Below are 26787 nucleotides of genomic sequence, written 5' to 3'. Positions count from 1 at the left end.
ACAAAAATGTTACAACACCATATTTACTTTTTAAAAGACAGTCTTATTTGGCTAAGTAATCTTTTACTGACAACAATTACTTAAATGTCACAAATATCACAACAAACACTTACCTTTTAAAGTAAATGTAATGTAAAGATTATATTCCTTTCAATTCATACCTACCTATACGTCACAAAACTAATGACTGATTGATTGATGAATATTCTAATATACTCAGTAGTGCCTAATTAATACTCGCGAAATTTCGATTCGGAATTACAAGAAGGAGGTATGTATAAAAATATTTAGAAGATAGGACAGAAATAACATTAAAATCGTATTTCAATGCTCGAGGGAGGTTGATTTGAATAAATAGCTTTTGTAACATCAAGGCAAGTGGTTTAATTGTCTCTCTTGGTTTACATGCAGCATTCTCTATATACGTGTATTAGATTATAACGTCAGTACGAGAATACATCTAAGAATATAATTGAAATTTGTAGTTAGCTCTCGTTTGATAGCGTATAAAATGTTTTCTAGTTAGTTTGCTCTTCCTTATCCCATTTATTTGGGGATGGAACTTGTTAGATATGTATTCTAATATTGTTGTCATCGTCATCTGATTCTTCCTTATCCCATTTATTTTGGGGTTGGAACTTCTTAAATATGTATTCTAATATTGTTGTCATCATCATCTGATTCTTCCTTATCGCATTTATTTGGGGTTGGAACTTGTTAGATATGTATTCTAATATTGTTGTCATCATCATCTGATTCTTCCTTATCCCATTTATTTTGGGGTTGGAACTTGTTAGATATGTATTCTAATATTGTTGTCATCATCATCTGATTCTTCCTTATCCCATTTATTTGGGGTTGGAACTTGTTAGATATGTATTCTAATATTGTTATCATTTGAACTTTGTTAAGAGTTTGTAAGATAGGATAGCGACTATGACCCACCTAAGCAAAGCTCCTCGCACAAAGGAAGACCTAAAAATGCAACCGAATGCGCTAAGGATATCAAGAATTTTTGGTAAAATTATGTTGCTTTTGACTCAGAAGATGACTGCACCGATTTCAGAAATTATTTCTCGGTTTTAAGTAGAGATACATTATTACTGAGTAAAATATATTGAGTATAATAATAAATACAAAACAGACAAAGTTATAAGCACTCTGACAGAACCGGGGCGGACCACTAATAATAATATTAGCGACTGGCCAAGCTTCCCATGGGTGCAATTATTGTAGGCAATATTGTAACAATGTTACTTCTTAATAACGATTATTTATATAGTTAAAGTCATTAAAAAAATCACAATATAAACATATTTTTATATTTATTTATGATTATTCATAAATAAAAAAATATTGCAATCATTCGCGTTCAGTAGATTATTAATATGGCTAATTAAATATTAATATAAATAATATACATATATATGTATATATATACGTTGCTGTCTCGACGTTTTAAGGTTGTGACTACTGCACTTCGTAAACACGTCTAGTAAATAACATTTCACGCTGGTTAATGAGGTCGGTGGTCTAGAGGTTTAGCACACCGCTTTACTTCCGGTCGTCGTGGGTTCGATTCCCCGCACGGTGCAACCTTGGTATTCATGAATATACTTGTTTTTATAGATCTGCGTGTTTTCTATAAATATTATGTATGTATTTATAAAAGTATATACGTTTTACTTAGCTTGGGACTAGATGGCGCTGTGAGAATTGTCTTAAATTATTATTTATTTCTTTATATTACGTCCTAAACTAGTTTGAACTACTGTTAGTACTAGATTGGCACTCTGTTCCCACTGTCTACCCCATAAGGGATGTGCGTGACGGTTACAGTTATAATATGTGTATAAAAAACTGAGACCGATATTGACACATATGAATATTAATATTTAAATTATGCGGGTATCGAACCCGTGACCGTCGGAAGTTACATGTTGTGCCAAACCGCTTAATCGTTGTTTCCTACCTTAAGAATCGAAAGTTCACTAACTTTCCTAATGAACCGCGTAAAACTCGGCCACCGTTGCTCGCTTTGCCCCCGGCTACACCCGCCTGGCGTCAAAAGCTATGTAACTCGAGAAATTGTCAAATGAATTTAGTAATTCCCACGTTATATTATTAAATTATTATCATAAAGTTTTATCTTCTTGTTACACATGTGTATATTGTTCACAATTTCATTACATAGTATAAAACAAAGTCGCTGCAGCTGTCTGTCCATATGAATGCTTAAATTTTACGCAACGGATTTTGATGCGGTTTGTTTTATAGATAGATTGATTCAAGAGGAAGGTTTATATATATAATACATGTACATCCGGGGAGAGTAGCTAGTATATGATGCATACGTATGAACACGCATATTCAAAACGTGTTCATACGTTATAAATTATTCACAAAGAATCCTAAACGTTTCAGTTTACACATTCCGGTATAAAAAGGCAATTTTATTCACCTTTGAGAAATCTACAAAATATTTTTTTTTCAAAGACCTGCACATTTATCTTGTGATATATCATATTAGATCTCTAGTAATATCTGCTGCTTATCAAAGCCAAAATAACATATATAATGTATATTTAAAGGCTATTTACGGCAAAATATTCACCTGCAATATCTAAAAATATATATTTATTTCCGAAGCATATTTAACAAGAATATCAACGTCATATTGTAATTTAATTTAAATTTTATATTTACAATAATAACAAAATTTTAATTTCGCTAAAGGCTGTCTGTTTATCCTGCATGCAATTATCTTTTGAACATAAGATATAAAAGATTGAACACGAAAATATATATGAAACGGTTCTTAATTAAAATCTAGCGTGTTGCAATTTTAACAGAAATGTAAAATAGAAAAGAATGTATAGTACAGAGAGCATATTACATTGTGTTTTTCGTGTTTTCGCTCTAGATATTTTATATTGCAGTTTTTATTTCAAATTTTCCATTTTTATTCAAATATATTCTATATTTAAAATGTTTTTTCCGTGTTTTGACTCTAGAAATTCTATATTGCAGTTTTTATATCAAACATAGTTTTCTATTTTTAAAAATGTATTTTATAATAAAATAATTCGTGAAAATGTCTAAATACCACATACCTACTATATGTATATTTCACGTCAACCTAATTATTGAAAAATTACACAAAATATATATTTAAATCCAGTTACATTTATATTTAAATCCATACAAATAATTGATCATTACAGATCAATTATTTGTTTCGTGTAGTTATGACCTATAATTATTATTTAAAATGTAAAATAAATAAATATCTATAATTTTTTCTGTGTATTTAAAACCTGTAATTAGTATTTACAATAGTTACTATATTACAAGTTGCGTGGAAAAATGTAATGTAATAAATTGTATGTATTTACAATCACTTCGAGTCCAAATCAAGATTCTTCTGCCCACAGAAAGGAGAAGCTCTGTTAATATACTCTGTGGTAGAATTACAGATGAGAGTATATTATGTAGTTCTACATAGTACTACTAAACATACTAAATATGTCGAATAGTACATATTAAACTTAACTAGTAATTTATCAAAATCAACATCCATCTTATGTAGGCCATTATATACCTATCTCTCGTAGATTATCCAGTATTCTTTTAATTTAATAATTTTAATGAATTTATGTACTACATTGCGTGTATTTTTTGTGTTTGAAAATCAAAACTATTCACAACATTTTTAAGAAGATAGTTCAAACTGCCTACTAGATTATTAAAAAAATATATATTTTTTATTTAATTCTCTTTACATTTCAAAATATAATTTTATTTTAAAATTTCATTTAATTTAATTTTTTTATTACGTGTTTATGTGTACTATTATCTCAAAATTTAGATTCATAGAATTTTTGTTTTTTATTTAATTTTTTCTTGTTCTCGGAGTTTGTGAGAAATGGCTAAACAGATTTGTGTACGGTTTTTACTAATGAATCAAAATAAACTGTGCTTAAAATTTTGTAATGAGTTTATATAAATTAATTTAGAAACTATCAAGGATGTCGTTATATTAAATAGTTATCTTATTGATTGAAACTAAAAGAAGAGATTAGAAATCTCTAGGTGCTCGTGCTTCAGTAAATCTTGGCCTGAAATAAAACTTTTATTGTAATTAACAAAATGAACAAACAATGAAGACAAAGGAAAAAAACTTTGTGTGCCTAAGCCAGCATCGCAATCGATCTATTAAGACGACCCTAGAGTATTAAAATTAAACTAGTAAAAAATTATATTGTTAGTAAAATAAAAAATCGTCATATACCTAATAAATATTTCGATTATTTTAAGCTCTTTGAACCGACTTAAAAAGAAGGACCTTTATGTTCACTGTATGTATTTTTATTTTTTGATGACATACAAGTAGTATGAAATTTCACCCACCCATATTGTATCACTAGCTGTTTCCTGGAACTTTGCCTCCAATTTTTTAAATAATAGACAGCAATAGATAATATATATGTATGACATAGTCTACACGTTCTTGTATCACAAAGATTGTCTTGTGATTTAAACTAACTTCCTGTCAATTTATTTTAAAATCCATTTGATGCGTTTTGTCCTAAAAATCTGATAAAGACAAATAGACAGACAAGCACTCTTTTACATTAATAATTTTACTATTGAGATATTTTTATATAATAATTTAATGTATGTATAAATATGTAGACAAATAAGGTAGGTAATCCAATTTTGCACTAACATAATATCAAGTGTGAAGCGTGACATTTTCCATATTAATCGCTCAGTCGACTATTTAAATTGGTATATAAATTTTAGATGACATCCATAATAGAAGTTAGCTCATTGGAGTTTCATTATCTATTCATAGATCCGACGGCATTCTGAATATGGTAGCTAGTAGGCCAGACTAATCTTTTATTGAAAGCCATCCCCTAATTTTAGAATTAAATTTAAATTTTATATATAATATTACCCCTTCATCTTATGTAGAAATTAATAATCTTACACGTACAGTATACATGTTGCTAATAAGCTGGAAGAGTACAGTCGCCATCCCTCATTTTATAAATTTTATATTAATTTGACATTAATTTTTATGTCACTTTTGAATACTTCTCCGTGAGCTCTCTTGGGAATTATACACATTTATTACAATTATTAAAGTTTTTTTTTATAATTACTATTTTACAAATAGTAAACTTTAAAATAGTGTACAATGCTGATCGATAATAAATATAACATTTTATGTGTTACACTTGTTATAGGCTTTGAACACTGCTTATCCTAACGTTCAGGATTTTTCCTAACTAGGGAGCAGTTTCACCTTATGTTTCAAGGATTTAATATAACTTATATTGTATAGTAAATAAAAAAATATTCCATATGGTATGAAGCAACAGTAACTGAATATTAAAATTAAATTTACAAATACAGATTTTGTTTTTATTGTATGGCAACACAAACAGAATATAAAGAAATAGAAGTACTGTGTCGGGTGACACAGTACTTCTAAAATACGAGAGAAAAGGACATATATTACAGCCGCCAAATATGCTTTACCAAAAATCAAGACACGTCCCTTTGTTTTGGAATTATTGCTTGTTTTAGCATATATGGGTATAATGGCATAAATAATAAATTATAATGGCATGAAAAAAAATAAATATATTTGAACCTGTTGAAATATATAATAAACGTTTATCTGAATAAACATTTCAATATTTCTTAAAAAAGCACATCTCAGCTCCGTATGTGGAAATATAGTTTCCAGCAGAGATTATTATGTATTATTATAATTATAACTGACAATTATACTTTTTCTAATGTATTTCATAAATTTAATTTATATATAAATTACACTAATATTTTTTACAATCATCGTCCTTTTTAATTTATGTTTGCAGTTAACACATTCGTGTATATGAACAACGATCAAAGACAGACACACCTACTCGATACTACAGACTACGTTTAGTAGTAGTACTGATATTAAAAGTCAACGATTCATATAAATTGTATCAACTTTTGGTTGCTCTATACAGTAATCATATATTAACATCAATTATCAGCTAGCGACTGAAATCACGACAGTTCTGTCGCTAGCGACTATAAGCTGCTATAATCATGATACAATAGTTACGAAAACAATATAAGTCAAAGCATCTGTGCACTACTTGATTGCAACTTTAAGTAGCAATTGAACTTTAAATAGTAGTAAGCGTCAGCAATACAACTATGCAACTGTTGTATAAGTATTGCCGACGCTAACAGTAGCTAATCTTCACTAAACACTTACACTTACTTCCTTTAAAAAAAATAAAATTATTGTGTCTAAGGACCGTAACAAGAAGACTTATTAAATCTACAGAAGCGGCATCTGATTGTGGCGCCTCGGAGTCCTGTGCTGCATCTACGTCGAAAGCTGCAGATGAGGGCGCAGTGGGAGGGGACGTGCCGACTAGGCCCACTCACCTGGATCTCCTGCCACCCCCACCCAGGAAGGAAGGGAAGCGATCTCCACAGGTAATGTAATTATAAATATTCTGAGTCATACTGATTTTCATTTATTATCTGTATTGTATCTGTGTCAGATAGCGTTTATATTTAAGAGAATATTTGTTTTTTTTTTTAGTTTAGATACGTATACAAATATATCATAGATATGTTTTAAAAAATATTTGGTTGTTCGGAAAGTAATTTCGTTTGGCAATAAAGGCATTGGTTGAATGAACCTTTGCCTTATCAGCCTTATATGCCTTTATTAGCTTCAACCGGCCTTCCCGAAGGTGGTGCATCTTCGACATCAAAATTGCCGGATCGAAATTTAGAGTACCAGTTCTGGCACTGGGGTACTGTTAACACACCTTCTCCACACACATCGGTCAATTTCTTTCTGGCTTGAACAGCATTTTTGCCCTTTTTGTAGTAAAACAGTCGAAAATATGTCGAAAATTCTGTTTCTGTTTATTTGAAAGGGCACTAACCAAAAACTACTGCTGGAGAATTAATTGGAATTTTTCACACACAAGCCTTGCTATATGAGCTCTCAAAGCATATAAAAATTATACGGCTTAAGTGTGAAGTGGAGTGCAAAACATACAATTAAATCCTAAGTTAGGAAAAAACGATTCCGAACAACCTAATAGATGCAAACTCAATAAATTGTTACAAAGTACAACTCTGCTCAGTTTAGGACTTGATAGCGTAATAATGTATGTTCAGGTTATTGTTTGATTTTAATTTCAGGCGTAGTAAAATAATATTAATTTACCTAAACAAATATCAAATTAAAGTTTATAGACTTTAATTTAGTGAACAAATTATTTAAATAAATTTGTCTGGAGGAAATTAACTGTTAATAATAGGGACTAGTAGTTTGCCTTATTGTTAACAATGTAGCCTATTATGTCCACCTCCACGTGGTCGCTCCTCTAAATACCATTGTGGTCGTTCCTCGTTGATTTACTATGTTATTGTACTTGACTTTTTCCATATCCTATAATACTTCACCAGTGCCCCGCTAACGTACTATACGTAGTATAAAATGAGTGTATTAAAAACACATTTCATCCCCTCTGAACGATCCCCCGTCCAATTCAAATGGGGATCGAAATTACGACGGCCTGAGCCGAGGTTCGAACTCCTAGCGGCGCCCTCAGACTAAAGTCGTATCTGTCAGGAGTTTCGACTATCAGCCGCGGTTTTGGAGAGACATCTGCATTCGCCCCTTATCGTCCGGTGAAACTGTAGAGGCCAGCTGCGGCCAACAACATTAAAGTAGGCCGAAAAAAATCACATTTCATATACATCAATTATAAAAGTCGTCTATAATCTTTAAAAAAACAATGATATAGCCCTCAATTCTCCCTACCCTCTTTCCCGGAATAGTCCCGAGCCACGCGAATAAATTGTTAATGATACAAAGGGGAAATAAATTTAATAAAAACAGGCAATAACAAAGTATAACCATCATCGGGAATAATTTATAAGCATCGGAAAATTCACAAAGTCGGAAAAAACTTCTTCAATAAAAGTCTCTTTGAATGTCCATTCGATTCGTTTGCGAAAGTCAAATAAATATTAATATTGAAGGAATGATACCACTATGAGTATCTTGGTAATATTTGTAATGCTATTATTATTAAATAGATGATAGTGTCGTGACCTCGTGATTTACTATACTGAACTATGGTACTTACTTATTACTATATATATATATATATATATATATATATTAATGTAAACCCGAAAGTTTGCGAGATGGATGTATGGATGGATGTCTTGTCTCTTTCACGCAAAAACTCTTTAATGAACAGTATAGCTTATACATCATTAATTTAAAACGATATTATGTAAATTCGGTGACATATAATAAGACAAATTTGCGCAGGTCAACTAGTGACACAATAATGTTATGATCTCCCGTTTAATTCAAACGGGGATCGAAATTGCAATGCCGTGAGTCGAGGTTCGATCCTCTAGCGGTGCGCTCAGACTAAAGTCATATTCGTCATTCGTCACGCAGAAGTTTACCTTCAGCTCAATAAGTTCTTCCATGGCTTAGAGTGCCACCTGCACTCGACCCCTATCGTTCAGCAAAACTGTGAATGCCAGCTACGACCAACAGTATTAGAAAAGTTAAAAAAAAATCCTTGCTTAGTCCGGAATTCAGTGACGCTATGTGAATTATCTAGGCATATTATTAAAAGCTAAGTTGCGAATATGGTGTGAGAATAAACTGTTAAAAACAGGATAAAAGTCTTACGTCTTAGATCTAACGAATAGCAGTACATAAATTGTATCATGGATGTTATATGATAACGTGATGTCCATAGCGCTGTTCATATATATAATAATAATAATCTCAGGACATTTCACACAACGTCATCTAGTCCCAAGTTAAGCTAGCTACATAAAGGTCTAGTACCCATAACACACGCTTTAGTTAACATACATAACTGATACAAGTAAATAGATATTTTTTTTAAACAAACAATCATACTCATGAATACAAATATTTGTGCCGGGCGAGGAATCGAACCCGCGACCATCGGACGTAAAGCGGTGTGCTAGACTGCTAGACCACCGAGGTCGTCAAATATAGTTGACGGTTTCCATCAGGTGACCCGTCAGTTGCTTACTGTTCCTGTTATACAAAACGCTGTATTATATATATTAAAGGTCAAAGGGCTATTTGCTTACTTTTTCTTTTTGTTTCTTTTTACTTTCACGCGCTCGTGCTTACGAGCAGCCTCTAGGGTGAACCTTTCACTTGAAAATACATTTAGCTTCTAATTCGAGGTTTCCTGTTTATATAACAAGGAATAATAATATATTTTCTCCATATAACATGTCGGTGTCGTTTTGATTATTATTTTTTAGAATTTAAATAATGGAATAGAACTTTGTAAGCGAATTTGCAGTAAAGAAAAGATACAAAAAATGTAATTAATTTAAATTACACATTTTTTTTATAACAGGACAATTCACGCAGCCCTATCTAGTCCCAAATGTAAGCAGAGCTTGTGTTATGGGTACGAAACAACTGATATAAATACATAAATATTAGTGACTTGAATCGAACCCGCGACCATCGGACGTAAAGCAGTATGCTAAACCGCTACATATACAAATACAATAAAAATAATAATACTATTCCCAAGATGTTTATATATATAGCATGCGTAAAATTCGTTTAAATCAAAATGTAATTTCTTTATTCACGATCTCGTTGGTCTAGTCTAGTGATTTAGTACACAGCTTCCCTTCTGAATTGATTCCTCGCACGGTACAAAGATTTGTATTCATGACTATGATTATTTTTATTGGTCTGAGCATTTCCTATTATAATATATGTATTTACAAATAAGTATATTTAGTACCATAACACAAGCTCTGCTCAGCTTAGGACTAGATGACTCTGGCTCCAGAGATAGACCTTGTTAAATGATACATGTGCGTCTCGTTAGCAGTCTCGTTTGATTAAAACTTGACATAATATTATTTCTACAGGAATATTATTCTATTCCATTGCAAATATATGTACGTTAGTGACTATTAACCAGTCAAGGATAGGTCTAAACTTCAATTATGTTAAAAAAATATATATATCCAATATCTATATATTTTTTGTAACACAATGTAAAATATTGCGATTATTATGTCGATTAATTTAGATAGTACCTTAGTCTATACCATCGGTGCTCTAGCAATCGTGAAAGTATAATACTCGTATTATATACTTTAATGAAATTTGATCATGGTTTTCTAACATGAATTACGCCCAAGATGTCGTAGCTAAGTTTTTCAGTAGCTAAACCCCAAAAAGGATTGACCACAAAGAAAAAACAAATTGACTTTCTAAAAGAAGGATCAACTCGAAACTCTAGAAGCAAGCCCTTCTCAATCCTAGGTATTCTACCTAACTGGATTATTTTAATGGATTTTACAAAATCCCTAAGGATTTAGGTGTTTCAAAATCCAGACCAGATACATTCATATATTCGAAAAAACTAAATGTGTAGTACTGGTAGAACTCATAGTGAAATTTATAGATGCTATGGGGAATAAAGAACATGTATCTAGCTACACTAGCAGGCTACTATCAGATTTGGCTCGCTTGAGAGTGAAATACGAGCAGTGAAGGTGTGTGTTAACGTACATATCCCGTAAACTCCTCGGAGTTTTCCTCTCCACCAAACTATGGAGCCGTCACCCACACGGTAAGTCCATGAAATGCTAAGAACATCGTCTCTGGTGGGTACAAAAAAGTGTGTATTTAGTAAAGAAACATCGATATCAAACGTATTTTTTATCGGAGAGACCGCAGCATGGTCCTGCCGCTTAAGATTAAATATATACCGAGCGAAATGTAGCGTTCGTCAGGATATCGACAATTGATAATACCCCTCCGATCGATCCCCCTTACAATACAAACGGGGATCAAAATTACGACGGCCCGAGCCGAGGTTCGAACCCCTAGCGGTGCCCTCAGACTAAAGTCGTATCCGTCAGGCGGGAATTGGCTTTCAGCCGCTCCAAAAGTCCTTCCGCGGGTTTGGAGGGACACCTCCACTCGACCCCTATCGTCCGGTAAACCTGTAAAGGACAGCTGCGCCCAACAGCATCAGAGTAGTTTAAAAAAAGTTGATAATACGGCTGACCTCCCCATGAATGTTCTCTTGATGTTTTTTTTATTTATATTTCAGTGAATAATTGTTCCCTATGGACGTAAAAGGGATAAAATGTTAATGGTGCAACAGAATTAGATTTGTGTATAAGGTGAAATTGGCCGTTTGTATATAAATATGTATTGGGAACGCTCAATGTCTGAGGTGCGATTGCTTTTTTTATATCCATTTCGTAAATATTAATTCATTTAGGTAACCATTTTCATCATTTCATATTTTCTTTTGTTATCTACAGTATGTAGATGCCTACTGTATACTATTATTGAAGATATGAACGTTTATTTAAGGACGTTAAATTTATTTACTTAACAAATACCGTTATTCTGCAATATGTTATATTCTTTTTGACAATGTTTAAAAATTCTCTAAACCACTGTGTATTACTTTTTGCTGTGTTAATATTGATAAGAATAAATATTTCCCATGTACATTTAGCTTTCTCTAGTTGAATCATATTTCAAAATTGGATATAGGATGCATATTTCACAGTATATGTAGTTGACATATTCTGTGAAAATTTCGTCATACTTTTTCCAGACATTTTAACATTAAATGAAGAACGGAGAAAATATCTATCTGTATCTTTAACAAATAGATATTTTCTCCGTCTCGCGAATTTTAATCAAATTATAGTATTATATATATACTAATATTATACAGCTGAATTGTTTATTTGTTTGTTTGAACGCCCTAATCTCAAGAACCATTGGTTCGAATTAAAAAAATATTTTTGTGGTGGATAGTCCATTTGTCGAAGAAGGCTTTAAGCTATAATATATAACATTACCAATAGAAGCGAAGCATTTTGAGAACCATGCGAACGAAGTCGAGAGCACAGCTAGTAGCTTATATACTGCTTTTATATATTATTGATATATTTTTAACCTCGTGACACAATCTATTTTCATATTGAATTCTACTTCCGTTCAGCAGTGAGGAGGTAACAAATAGACGAGTCTAATTTCGAATTTATAAAATGGATAAACTGGATCTGAACAACTGAGTAGTGGAGTACACTGTGAGATTCGAATGGCATACACAATTGTTAGCAGGTAATCCTATTAAAGCCTTTGTACTCTCAACGAATTCTAATGTCATTGTGACAAACTCGCCGGTATTAATACTAAGCAGCCTGTACGGTGTCCATATTATCTTATTAATATTACAAACTGTTTACGCCGAAACGTTATATTTATTTTATTTTAGCTATGCTTTCCTTACGCATCGATAGTTAATTTAATACTAGGGCTGTTAAAAAATAATCGATTTTTATTTAAATCAATTATTATTTTCTTATAATCGATTTTCATAGTAATAATGATCGAATTTTAATAAATCGATTTTATAAATTACGGGTATTAATTAATCGATTGTCATAAACAGAGTTTACACTTATCATTTCATTTTATTTTAATATTACTCTTACGTAAAACGAGACTGAAAATTAGTGCAAGTAATTATTTTTCGATTTGTTTTATATTTTAGTTTTTGAGACTAGTTTAGTTTTTTATTTGTCGTTTAGTTTTTTAATTGTCTTTTCAGTATTTTATTTTGAAATTAGTCGAATGTAAAATAGCAGTGGACATTTATAGCAATTTTTTTTATTTGTTTTATATTTTAGTTTTTGAGACAATAAGGTTTCCATTTTGTCGGGATGCTCTACGTTTCATTTTTATTTTAAAAAAACGTTTAATGGTACTAAAAATTTGTATAAATAATGATATTTCGTTTCCTTATTTCTTACCTTGAAAGATTAAAGTGCCATAGGTTCGATTTTTAGTTTTGAATTGATTATTTTATTATTTATATTAGTTTATTTGATTATTAATCTAATAAATTATTAATATGATTATCTTAGGAGTATTATTAGAATATGAAATGTATGTAATTATTTCGCAAAAATCGGTTGTCAAATCGATTAATATTAAATAAATATAAATCGATTTTTATTCAATCCATTAATCTCACATCCCAATTTAATACTCTATTTCACTCACACGCAGTCACGCACCTCGTTCATGCATTTTTCAACTACCAATATAATAGAAAGATAATAGGTGCGTTTTAATTTACATAGCTGTCTCACTCATGCATACTTATCCCATATATGTCCTTTCTTGTCTTATTTCCTGAAACTATGCAAGATGTCAAAGGACAAGAAGAAACAGAAAGACGACTTCTGTCCAGTTAGTTCAAGTTCACCGTCGGCCGCCATCGTTTACGCTGCTCAGTCTCTGTCCGCCTGTCCAAAACTATTATATAATAAAAAACGCATAAAATGAGAATAAATCAGTAAAGTGTTGTATCTGTTGTTCAAGATTTTTTAAGAAAAACAATATAAAATAATAATCTTAGTGAATAGAAAAGAGAATCATCGGGAGATGTCGAAGAAAGAATTCACCGGTGAGCTCCTTTGTCCTTTTTACCTACGTACTCCATAGACGTAAATTATAGTTTAAAAAAAATACAAGTGAGTAAAAATAAAAAGATCTTTTTTAATACAATTCCTACGTATGTACTACACTACGCCATTTATATTTCTTATTAATATTATACACGCGAAAGTTTGTGAGTATGGAAGGATGTTTGTTACTCTTTCACGCAAAAATTACTGCACGGATTTTAATTAAACCTTGCAGTTATATAATTTATGCATTGAAAAAAAGGTTATACTATAAATTTCATGCAGGTGCAACCGCGGGAATAGCCAGTAATACTATTTATTTCAATATGTGACGTGGTCGAGTGGAATGAGTAGTCATGCTCACTAAAATGTCCAGACATGTGGCGGCGTGGTGGGCCGGGTCATTGGGCTCGCTAAAATATGGTCGAGCGCAGTGATGGCTTGCTCATCCGTCATACTCGTGAACGAGTGCTGCTTGTAGGGACAGGTCTGCTCTTATAACTACGACTGATTTAATCTTATTGTATATTTATATTTGACCCAAAAAAAAGGGCTGGTTGGTAGTTTGTATTCACACGTTTCGACTTGTAAATGATTTACAAGGATTATTTAAAAGAGCAACACACAAATTTCTTGCTCGTTCTTCTTGTGTTGAGACAGCTTTCCGAACGAGCGGAAACGAAAAATTGTTGTGACTATTCAAAAGTGCTTAAATTAAGTTTATTTGAATAAATGATTTTCTATTCTATTCTATATAATATGTTTAGCGTGATTTCGTCTACTTGTTTCACGTAAAACATAGTCTATAGCCGTCCTCTTTATATACATACCTATATACTGTCACGTCGAATGTCTATGAAATATGTTTTTTGAACTGAAAAAATTGAACAGTGTATTTGAGCAGACTGTCTTATGTAAATTTTGTTTCTGATATACATATTTTGGTCATCTAATATATATATACATTTTTCACAAAAAGGAAACTATAATTATGATATAAACAATAAAGTATGTATGTCTTCGCCTATGGGATAAATGAGATAAAAACTACAGCTACACATATAAATAAAATTGGAGTCTATTTGTAATATTGAAATAACCGTTTTTACTCCATGCATATGAATATAAATACGATACATACACCAAAAAATCGTTTTTTACTATTTTTGTCTGTCTGTCTGTCGGTCTGTTTGTTCCGGCTAATCTCTGAAATGGCGGGACCGATTTAGACGGGTCTTTTCAAGACCAAGAAGTCGAAGGGAACAGCTAGTAGTCAAAAAAAGCGATCAATAAGAAGACCAGCCAATGAGGCCAAAACCTACCGAATTTGTTTCAATTGGTGATCTATTATATGATCGATACAATTGACACCAAATAAATGAATTCAACGCCATTCGTTGTGAGTTAATGGGCATTGAAACTCTTAAATTGCACGAACATCTACGCGCAGGCCAAAAATTACATAAAACCAACGATCTTGTTATTATCTTGAGAGATAAGGTTTTATGCTGGCAATATACTTAATTGCTTCTTGCTACGACTGTTAATTTTGAACTGAGTGCTCGCTGATTAATCTGCTGGTGCTAATTGTTGACAGTGGATTTATACCCTCACGTACATCAAGGAAACAAACTGCCAAGTTAAATTACCGTTTACTTACAAGTGACACCGTTTTTGTGCAATCCACTTATACCCAACGTACCGTATATATGTTAATTAATAAATATAATTAAATATGACATTAAAAATGTTACAGTTTTGAGGGGGTTCAATTAAATTAGTGGATGAAAGTTTTTATGGAAATTTCTCATTTGATGTAGGGGACGTTTTTCGCTTTGGATTTTTGGTTTAGATTATTAGATATTTTTTCTTTATTTGGTCAAGGTCACGGTTTCAGGTACGGTACAGCTAGTATAAAATAAAAGCTGCATCCGCGAATTATTATTTTATATCTTACTAGCTGACCCGACAAACATTATTTTGCCATATAAATTAAAATTAATCAGTGGGGTTGATAGCAGAACGGTGAAAACTTGGGTTCGTATAAAGAAATATAAGTTTGGCAAGCAACTCAATTGAATTTCCTATTTTATTGTAGCCGTCCGTTACTTACGGCGTATACTTATAAAGGTGTATATATCTAATATTGAAAGAAAATCCCATACATGCATGTTTGACATTTAAGTAATCGTTTAGAGAGTTTAGGCTTCGCTGAATAAATATAGTGTATAGAAAATTCCACTATATTCCTCGATATCCTATTGTAAAATTTTATACCAATTATTGACAGCAAGTTTGTCTTTAAATCTAGTATGTTATTAATATGCCATATAAAGCCAAATTCTTGATATCGAATTAAACAGACTAGTCATGCTACATACTTAAATATTGTAGATTTCTCGATGGCACGGACTTTAGAAATCTGGTCACGCCTTCGATTTAAGTTGAAAATTTTAATTACTAAAGTTACTAGGTAAAACAAAATCAATTTCATTACATTGCTGTATTTAATATTTATGTTTGATTATTATTATCGATACTAAGAAGTAGGCTGCTTCATTTTTAATTTATATTTGCTTTTTCCCTGTTTAAGTGTGTATTTTATATAACGAATAACGACAAAGTAAGGTTAGAGTTTCCTGTTAATTAGAGAGCATCGGAATAAAGAAAACACAAATGTAAATACATTTCGCTTTCAATATATGAAATTATAACATAAATATATGTATACCTCACGACTGTAATCCCAGATGAGGTTAGCAGCCTCATTGTTGAACGCTGTACTGGATATGCTCTCATTTCACCGAGTATTAAAGCCAATATGGCAAAGCACTAAAATATCGTCATCTCAATTGATTTCATTTATTATTGGTGTTCCTAAAGCCAGAAAGTTAGTCATAAAATGAAATTGATATATGTTATTTGTGTCGGTCAGAATTGAAGGGACAAATTTTAGGTTTATAAATAGGAGTAGCTAACCATTAAGGTATGATGTTTTCTGATGTCGCGTAAATGACTTAATCCTTTTCACACCTCATCTCCTACTTTGTAAAAACGGTTCGTACTATAATACGGGTTTACAACCTTTTCCTAAATTCAATAAAAGCCATTCGAGATAGACAATTTGATAAAATGCTGCAAGAATTCCTTCTTAATCAAATATATTACAATATTAATTAATATTTAAATGGATATTTGTAGTTATATTGGTTTAATACAGACGTTGGCGTTATAATGATAGACTTTGAATAAGCTTTTTAATTTTAATAAATATATGTAATGTATATTTATTAGTTATAGTCTGTATAGGACATTTTTAACTAATTAATTATAATATTCAATTCAAATTCATAATATCTTTATTCATATAGATCTATTACAGACTCCTCTGATATATCAAATCTACCGTCAGTTCAGAATTATTTCGAGATGAGAAGAACTGATAAGAAACTAAACTCGTATTCTTTTCATATAAATGTTGTACATGTTTACAATAATACAGATTCATTTTTAAATACAAATTTGGGAGAATTGAGTGACCACTAGCATATGCTATTATAAGGTCCTGTACCTATATTGCCATGGCCTTTTAGGGCGTCACGAAAAAAATTGTAAAAACTAACTCTATATGTATGAGATTTATATTCTAGTGATATTGCAATAAATAAATAAATATAGATACATTAAACACATTCTCATTATGTGAAAGTTAAACTGTACTTGATTTAGAGTAAGTATTTGTCCTCATCAATTCGCGCTAACGACGTGCAATGTTCAGAGTTTATTATCACAAATACCAAGCAGTAATAAATTAAACACGAATACACGGGGGATGACAAAACGGGACTGTTTTAACCGTGGGCGATTCAAACGATTGGATGCGTATTTAACTGTACAACGGACAATATGATAAGAATTTATAGCGCCATCGTTGCTCGCAGACAATGGTCATTTGTTATTTTAATCGACTTTTTACTAGTCTACTTTTATATCATAATCGTGGTAAAAGAAATATAGGATTCCGTCGATGGTAAAGTCTACATTTGGTATTACAATCTTGGTAAACAAGCATAAAGTGCGCCAATGGTAAATAATAATGAAGGTCGTCTAAACATGCATGAAATGGTAAATAAAGTGATACTTTACCTGAACAAAGTGGCAGTATATAAATAATAATAACAACTCTCTCAACTTATATATATTTTCGGACTACTCTAATGCTGTTGGCCACAGCTGGGCTTTACCGCTTCACCAGACGATAGGGGGCGAGTGCAGATGGCAGTCCAAACCCGCGGAAGGACTTATGCAGCGGCTGAATGCTATCTCGCGGCTGAGAGATACGACTTGAGTCTTTGAGCACCGCTAGGGGATCGAACTTCGGCTGAGGCCGTTTTTTCGATCCCCGTTTGAACTGAACAGGAGATCGCGATCGGAGGAAGTGGATTTTTTGACAGTTAAAATAGGAGAGACTGATGTACCCACATAGATGACAATACAAAATCTACCTCGGTTCTGTTTACAGTGTTCTAGTTACTAGCCAGTACGCAACATACTAGCTAAGCTCTGGTATATAGGTTTGATATTCAATATAATTCACTTGTAGATAGGGTTTCCAATTGTCCAGATTTAACCTGGACATTACGATTTTAGACTTTTTTGTCGTGTGTAGTTGGTAATAAGATTTTGTGACTCCAATTACACCGTTATATTATATATATGAATTTTTCATGCTTCATTTCTATAATATCGTTTCTGCAGTATTCATAGATTCATACGTTACGGCCTGTCACATGTTATTTTGTTATTATATATTATTGGCCCACGCTTTTGTTTAACTGTGACTCTGGTGAACGACTAATATTCAATAAATAAATAAATAAATGGCGAGTCGGATATACTATTTAGACTAAACTTACGAAGTACAGAAGCTGGAGTGCTCAGATAATTTGTGTTAAAAATATTCCGACTTACTTGCCTTTACTTTATATTATGTATTAAATCCTGAAAACATAATTATAAGAATTAGTTACCCTACTGATAGGTTTAGTATGTGTATTATTAATGACAATTAACACCAGTTCAAGGTTAATCTAATAATTGCACTAAAATATGAACTTACTAGCTTCTGCGAGCGACTTCGTCCATGTTAAAAAATATACAGTAGTAGTCTCAGAGTTGATAGGGCAATTTATGTTTCAAGAGAAAATTAATTTTAAATTGCGAAACATTACTTTCGCTCGCTTATTTCTCAATATAACGTAAAGCAAAATAAATATATTTTGTTACACGAACAAATATTAGAATTTCCATTATTCAACTAACTTCAATTTGTTAAAAATAGCAACAATATACGTACTGAGAATAGCATCTAGCACTCATAATAAATGATCTCCCACGTTACATTCACGAATCGTTACAATAAATCATACCTATAATAATATCATCGGCTTCCAAATATTACTTGGTTCTACGACTAACTCCAACTAATATCAGGGATGCCAACCGTACCACAATCGTACTAGTATGAGGTTGTTCGTTTTCGATACGAGGACAAATTCATCCTCGTACGCAACACAATCCTCGGTCACTCATCACTAGTACGAGATTTTTCGGCATCATTACGAGGACAATTCCATCCTCGTACGTAACACGATGCTCACTCACTCATCACTAGTACGAGATTTTTCGGCATCATTACGAGGACAATTCCATCCTCGTACGCACCAGTATCCACGGTCACTCATCACTAGTACGAGATTTTTCGGCATCATTACGATGACAATTCCATCCTCGTACGCACCACAATCCTCGGTCACTCATCACTAGTACGAGATTTTTCGGCATCATTAAAAGGACAATTCCAACCTCGTACGCACCACAATGCTCACTCACTCATAACTAGTACGAGCTTTTTCACCGTTCAGTACGAGGTCAGTACCATCCTGGTACAAGTTTCACGAGACTGAAACTAATGATCAAACTACAGTAATTGTAGCAGTTTAATTCGCCAAATTGAACTATAGAATTCAATATTTTATCAGGGTTTAATGTGTTTGTACGAGGCTTAATGTTTTAAGGTAAACCTGACTAGTCGATACGAGGATAATCCTATCCTCGTATAAGTATGTACAAGACTAACATTAAATGGGTCATATTACTGCAATTGTAGCAAGTTACCAAATTAGTTCACCAAATTGATTGTTAAAATTCAATATTTTATTAGGATTTTATGTTTTTGTAGGAGGCTAAATGTTTCAAAGTTGACAACCCTGACTAGTAAACCGACTATGCTTGCATTAGTGACGTTGATATTTTCGACGTAAGTAGAAGCATAAAAGGTATATACTAAACTAGCTATATACAGCGACGTTCCTTGGATGTAACATTTGTTTTAGAACATAGTATATCTAGCTTCTGTATGCGGTGATATTGTGACTTTGTATAGATTATTGATTTTGAAAAAGTTCAATTATTTTTTTAGTTACTCTATCAAGAAGTGAGTAGACAGAAACTGAAATATTTCTACTTATAATATGTATTAGTCTAGATATAACCCGAAATTCCCCAATTCACATCGAGTCATACAGAGAGTCTCACACTTGTTTAATATAATCATCATAAAAGAACCCGATTGTTAAAATATTTCTTTAGTTATACGTGAATTTTGGGCCGAATGAGAATAATGCATTCTTAAGAAGACGCTCAACCGATCTGGTTGCGTCACGAATGTATGATGCTATAAGATAAAAGAAAAAAGCGCTGAAAAGCTGATGTGTTAAAAATTAATAGTAAGTCAAATTCAAATTCAAAATATCTTTATTCATGTAGGTCCATTACAGACTTTTATGATATCAAATCTAACTTCAGTTCAGAATAATTTCAAGATGAGAAATACTGACAAGAAACTCAACTCGTATTCTTTTCAAATAAATGTTGTACATGTTTATTCATTATATTAAATATCTATATATATAAATATGTATTTATGTGTAGGTAAAGTACAAGTATTAATGAGCTCTATAGTTCCAAAAAACTGTTCTGCAGCTTTAATAAATAAATAAAAAGAGTATATTTTTGTATTTATTTAAGTTTGATTAGTTTATAAACAATAAAGTTGTACTACGGGCCTATGTATTATAGATTTCGAATGAAATAATAAGTGTTCGAATGCAATAAAATCGCGTAGCAAGTCATTTCCAGATGCTACAGTTACATGAGTACTATCTAGTATTAGTATTGGATAGCAAGAGAAACAACATATTGACTTTAAATTCGGCTTAAACGTCAATCAATCAATCAAAATTCAATCAGAAATCACATTTAGTGATAAAAATTTGAAAGCAACATAGACTGCATAATTCTGATATGTGTAGTCTGGCCGCCCACGGTATCTCGTCTCTAGACTATAAGACTTTCCGTATCTTGTTTTTATTTTTTTTATTTTAACACGTTGATTGCCAACGAGTGTCTCGTAATATGTTTAGCTGCCATTTTTGGTGCATTTTGGGATAATATCTATAGATGGTTTTTGAGTAGAGAATAATATATTAATGATGGTTTGCATGAACAGAAAATTTATTAGAAATTTTACAAAAATATTATTATTATTATTTAAATTCAAGAAACAAAATAATACTTTATTGTTAGTGGAACTTTATATAATACACAATTTTTTCCATATGATGATAGCTAAATTAAATTGTTATTTCGTTCACATTTCTGTAGATTGCAGCAGCAGTCAACGAGTTAATAGATTTTTACCACATTATGCCCTTTGAAATGCAAAAATTAATTGGGAAACTATGTATAAAATGAGCCAATTTCAGAACTATTACACTCTAGCGTACATAGACGTATTACATACAAGGTAAATTCATTTTAATAACCCAAAAAGAACTATATCTCGAACGCACATTATTTACTTCTAAATTTAAATATTTATACATACAAAACAGTTCCTGTCTAAGACGTTAAGTATTATTTTATATATATATTTTTTTGAACAAAGTCTTATATGGAGCCTCTTGGCTAAATTGTGTTATAAAAAAAAAATTGGAACTACAATTTAATTGTCATTTATTACTCATTACTGGAACGATAATTCAATACTTTTATAACAGAACAAGATATTACTTTTATTATATAAATCGGCTTTGTATTAAAATACTTATAAATTGTTAAGTACATAATCTATATAAGTCTACTTCATTTGAAGTAGATATGAATTATTAACTTTATATAATTTACATAATATCCTTTCCTAATATGAGGGCATTCAAGTCGAAAACTAAACGAATAAAACCATTTGAATAAATGGTTTTTAATATATAAATTGTGTAAACCCTTTTAGTAATAGGAATTTACAATATTCGTCCACTATAAAATGAAACCTAAAATGTTTAACCAGACTATCTTGTTTGTACGATATTGTGAAATGTACCGAAAGAAAATAGGTACCGGTACCGGTTTCTGTTTAGTTCAGCTTACATAAGTCTAAACTATTATTTAGAGCAGTGGTGGAAAGGTTTTTTTCCGGACTATTACTACTAATGATATTCGCCGTAGCTGGCCTTTGCAGCTTCACCGGACTATATGCGAGTGCAGATGGCACTCTAAACTTAACTCGGATACGACTTTAGACTGAAAACACCGCTAGGTGTCCGAACCTCGGCACAGGCCGTCGTAGTATTAATCCCGTTTGAATTGTACGGGAGATCGATCGGAAGGGAGGTAGAAAGTTCACCCATACAAGCTTCCAAACCCTTTTGCCTGCTTTTTTCTGTTTTTTAATACTAAGATGATGGTAAACAAGCATACGGCTTATCTGATGGTAAACGGTTACCGTAGTATATTGATGCCTAATGCCAGGAGTCAGTCACATGCACGTTGCCGACCCTTAAGGAACCTTAATGTACCATTCTTTAAAAAGCCCCCTGCTGATAGGATAAGATGAGCAAGAGAGTGATAAGATGATCATAAGGTCAGGTCAATTAGCCCATCGTGACAAATTTACCACTACACTTTCCAGGAGAAACCGCGTACATTGCTAGTAATAGGAACATTAGTAATAATCCCCTACTTTTCAATACTATAGATATTACAGTGTTTGTATTTTATATATAGTGCAGTTGCTTTTATTATTACTATTTGTGTTTTAAAGAAAATATTGTCCGTAAGTTTAAAAAGAATGTATACAAATCTGCCGAAGCATACATGTCTGTGATTCTCTTTCCCTTGGGCGAGGGTAATGTAATGAAAACAATAAAATCCGACCACCTGGAAACAACCTCAGAAGGATCCTGTATGGCAAAATTATTATTACTACCTATAATAATTTGGTATAACTTATAGTATTAACCACGGTGGCTTAAGGATATAGCACACTACCATATAATTCATCAAATTGAAAGGTTTGATTTCTGATTTAAAATTAATATTAATCTCTTTTCTATGTACTATATGTATGTATGAGTATTTACAAAAAAAAGTATTTTTTTAATACTACGTACTACTAATAAACATACAGTCTATCTGATGGTAAATGGTTACTGTAGCCTATAGACGCCTGAAACACAAGGGGTATCACGTGCGTATTGCCGACCCTTAAGAAGCCTTAATATACCCTTCCTATAGAATAGCATACTGTAGTCTCTCGAGAAAACCTCAGAAGGTACTTCATTCCACAATGTAAGTGTACGCGGGAGTAAGCTCCTCTGATACCGTAATTATTATAGTAAACATTCATACTCATTTACTTATATTAAATTAAATTTTCCCGTTTATATATTAGTAAGATGGTCGTATTCGTGACGTTTTTATTTTCTTCAGCAGGGTTTTATGGATATGAAATTTCGGATATAGAAATAATTATTACTAAATCCCGGATACGGATATAAAATTATTTCGGATTATCCGTTAGTTTCGGATAATTTCAGTTACCGATATTTTATTTTTTAAGGAATTTCAAAAGTAAATACAAATAGCTAAATCAATTCAATTTCATTCAAATTCAATTCGAAATATCTTTTATTTCGGATTCGGTTACGGTTACGAATATTTTTTTATATCGGACATTCAATAGTTTCGGTTACAGTTACGGAGCTCCATAACATCCCTGTTCTTCAGCTATCTATACGAAGAGTGTTTAGTGTGCCCACTGAAAATCGACGCTGTGATGTAATTTAGTTATACTACAGTATGTATACTAAATAGGAGACACTGGGGGAAAAGGGGATTGTTAGTGAGGTGGACTCATGATCGTATTGCTAGCAATGTACCGTATTAGGTTGACCTCCATCCGGTCCCCTCTGGAAGCCATCGCGATAAATTCTTGGTGAATTTGTCACTATGGGCTAATTGACCTGACCTCATACTCATCTTATCATCCATCACAGGTGCCCCGCCAGAGTAAACCGTTAGCGCAGACGGGTGCACCGTTCCATTATCATTTATAAAAAATAACAGTCACTTAGGGTCATTTAAAGCTACTATTTTACGGCGGTATTGACACAGAAACAATTCATAGTACAAACATTTATTGTAAACCCTACTGATGCTGATATAATGCCGAATAAATATCGTTTAGTTTAATTATCATTATTAAATACTAGTTTTCCACATCAAGCAGATTTGTACCTAGTAACTTTGGCTCTAAAACATTAATTCATAAGGTCGCTCATTGTATGTAGTATACCTACAATGTGTTATTCTGTTGCTGAATTTGTACGCGACGGTTTCCAATTTGCATCACGGAGATAATCAGCTTGCATCAGCGACAATCCCTACACACTATAATGGAATTAACACAATCCCTGAAAGTAGTTTGTGGGAAATGAGATACGGAAACCAAATGAATATTTGAGCAACTGAATGTGGAAGGGATTTTTAGTAACGTAGACTAATAACTAACTACCAATATAGTAAGCCAGGTTATCCACGTGGTTATCCGTAAAAACAACCATCAATTTAAATTGATGATGTCACGTTACTTTGTCACGACATTCTTTTTTTGTAAATACATAATATACACAAATCATATTAGTGAATACAAATTATCCTTGAAAAAAAAAGAAGTGTCCTTGAAAAAATAACTATGATTATTTAAAAGTACTTTTAAATTATATTTATTTTAATAAAGACTAGATTTTTTAGTTTAATCTGGTCTTTTCTGTTCTATTCTAGTGCTCAGCAACCGAATATTTGTATTGTTAAATAATTGATTAGAACTCAAGAATTGGTGCCAAACTAACGGTTTAGAATACAATTTATGTTGACTTCACTTATTGATTAATATGTTTTGTTACAGCGCGTAACACCAGCACCGAGCATCAACCTGCCGGAACTTCCTGAATGCGTGACCAAAGTCGAGCTCACTGTCAATGGAGAGAATGCTGAGAGCACACCACTCAGCGCCCAGCACCAGCTCCAATTGCTGCGTGAACGTCTTGACCAACAGGCGCAGCAAACACGGGCCGCCGTCGCTCAACTCCTGTTACTTCGGGACCAGTTGGCCGCTGAACAGTCGGCTCGATGCGAGGCACAGGTGAGACCAGTTGCATATGGAGACAGGCGGTAATAAAAAGTACACTATACAACAGCATGAACTCTAAATATAGTTAAGACTCTTGGTCTCGTTTCTGAATTACCTATTTAACGACTAAAGACGATTTATTAATGATTTACTCTACTAGGTAATATGCCAGCACACTGATAGATAATGGTAGTATTACGAAGAAATCAGGTTATTTATTATTACCAAGGTTAATATTATTCAAAAGGGAGCGTGGAGCTTTACCTGAAATGGTACATGCTTAGCAATAGCGTTAGAGTATGTTACTAATAACCAGGGACATATATACATGAGTATATATATCTACAACTACGTTGAAGAATATCTTCATTCGACAGCCGCGGTAGTCTAGTGGTTTAGCACACCGCTTTACTATCCGATGGTCGTGGGTTCGATTCCTCGCACGGTACAAACATTTTGTATTCATAAGTATGATCGTTTGTATCGGTCTGGGTGTTTTCCATGTGTAATATGTATTTATTTAAAAAAAATGTATCTACGTATTTATATCAGTTGTCTAGTACCCATAACACAAGCTCTGCTTAGCTTGGGTCTAGATGGCGCTATGTGAATTGTCCTGAAACATTATTATTATTATTATTCATTTCACACTTTCCAATACTTGTTGTCTTAAAGATTACATTGGCGATAAGACCGACTTTTTTATTTATCTCGTTATTTTGTGTTACTGCTGGGGGGTTATGGGCTATACACATTTACATATTCAGATTTACCCATATAGTATAGCACTGGTTTAATCATTTGATTGATTAATTTAATACTTTGTATTTTTACTATTATAATAAAGTCTAAATGTGTGTACTACGATACAAATAAAAATTCCTATACATCTATCTGTATTTACAGTTCTCTTTTATGTTTTACTAGCGACCCGCATGGCTACCCACGGATGTACAGTGTATGTGAAGGCTGTATAACTACATATATGCATGTATTTTACGTATATTCCAGAATCCTCAAAATAATAGTGATAATCGCCACTGGTGCCCCGCCAGCGTAAACCGTTAGCGCAGGCGACTGCACCATTCTATTATCATCCTTTAGTAATAGCACAGATAACATAATATTACATAGTAATAGTGATAATCGCATTCCAAATCCGTTGCGTGCATTACAAGACTTATGCGGAGAACTTACAGATGACTACAGCGACTTTGGTTTATTCCATTTACTAATGCTGGTATAATAAAAATTAAAAAAAAGTCTATACCAAGCGATCAAGCGAAGGGAAAAATCAGGAGAAATATTTAATTATGTTATCTTGTTTGGAGTTTATTACACTACGCAAAAACTATTGGACAGATTCGCTTGAAATAATATCCTTACCGTATTTTTTATTATATTTCACGTAGGATACAACTGGTAATAAATATTATTTATAATGTTAATATATTACTTTCTGTTATCTTATACGAATGTTCTGAATATTCCAGGCGCGCACCCACCAGTTGCTCGTTCATAACAAGGAGCTGATTGAGCATATTGCAGCTCTTGTAGCACACTTGCAGGAGAGAGAGCGCGGCTCCACCAAGCCGATCAGCGCTCAACAGCTGACACTTCTGCCACAGGTGTGTACTCCTCCTTATTACTGTACGCTCATTAATTGCAGTGCA

At 32.5% G+C, this 26787-nt stretch overlaps 1 protein-coding gene across 1 annotated transcript in view; it reads left to right on the top strand.

The window, feature by feature from the left end:
* LOC131848577 (dystrophin-like protein 1) overlaps positions 1-26787 on the top strand; it is a 273072-nt gene that overhangs the window by 233040 nt on the left and 13245 nt on the right. Inside the window, exons 7-9 of the mRNA XM_059198494.1 lie at positions 6359-6513; positions 24890-25126; positions 26608-26742. Of these exons, the coding sequence (XP_059054477.1) occupies positions 6359-6513; positions 24890-25126; positions 26608-26742 (527 nt within the window). The remainder of the gene's footprint in view (positions 1-6358; positions 6514-24889; positions 25127-26607; positions 26743-26787) is intronic.

The sequence above is a fragment of the Achroia grisella genome, unplaced genomic scaffold, assembly GCF_030625045.1.
Source record: "Achroia grisella isolate CSIRO2021 unplaced genomic scaffold, CSIRO_AGI_Agris_v1 utg5633, whole genome shotgun sequence".
Taxonomy (NCBI): Eukaryota; Metazoa; Arthropoda; class Insecta; order Lepidoptera; family Pyralidae; genus Achroia; species Achroia grisella.
This window is presented reverse-complemented; position numbering and strand designations above follow the sequence as displayed.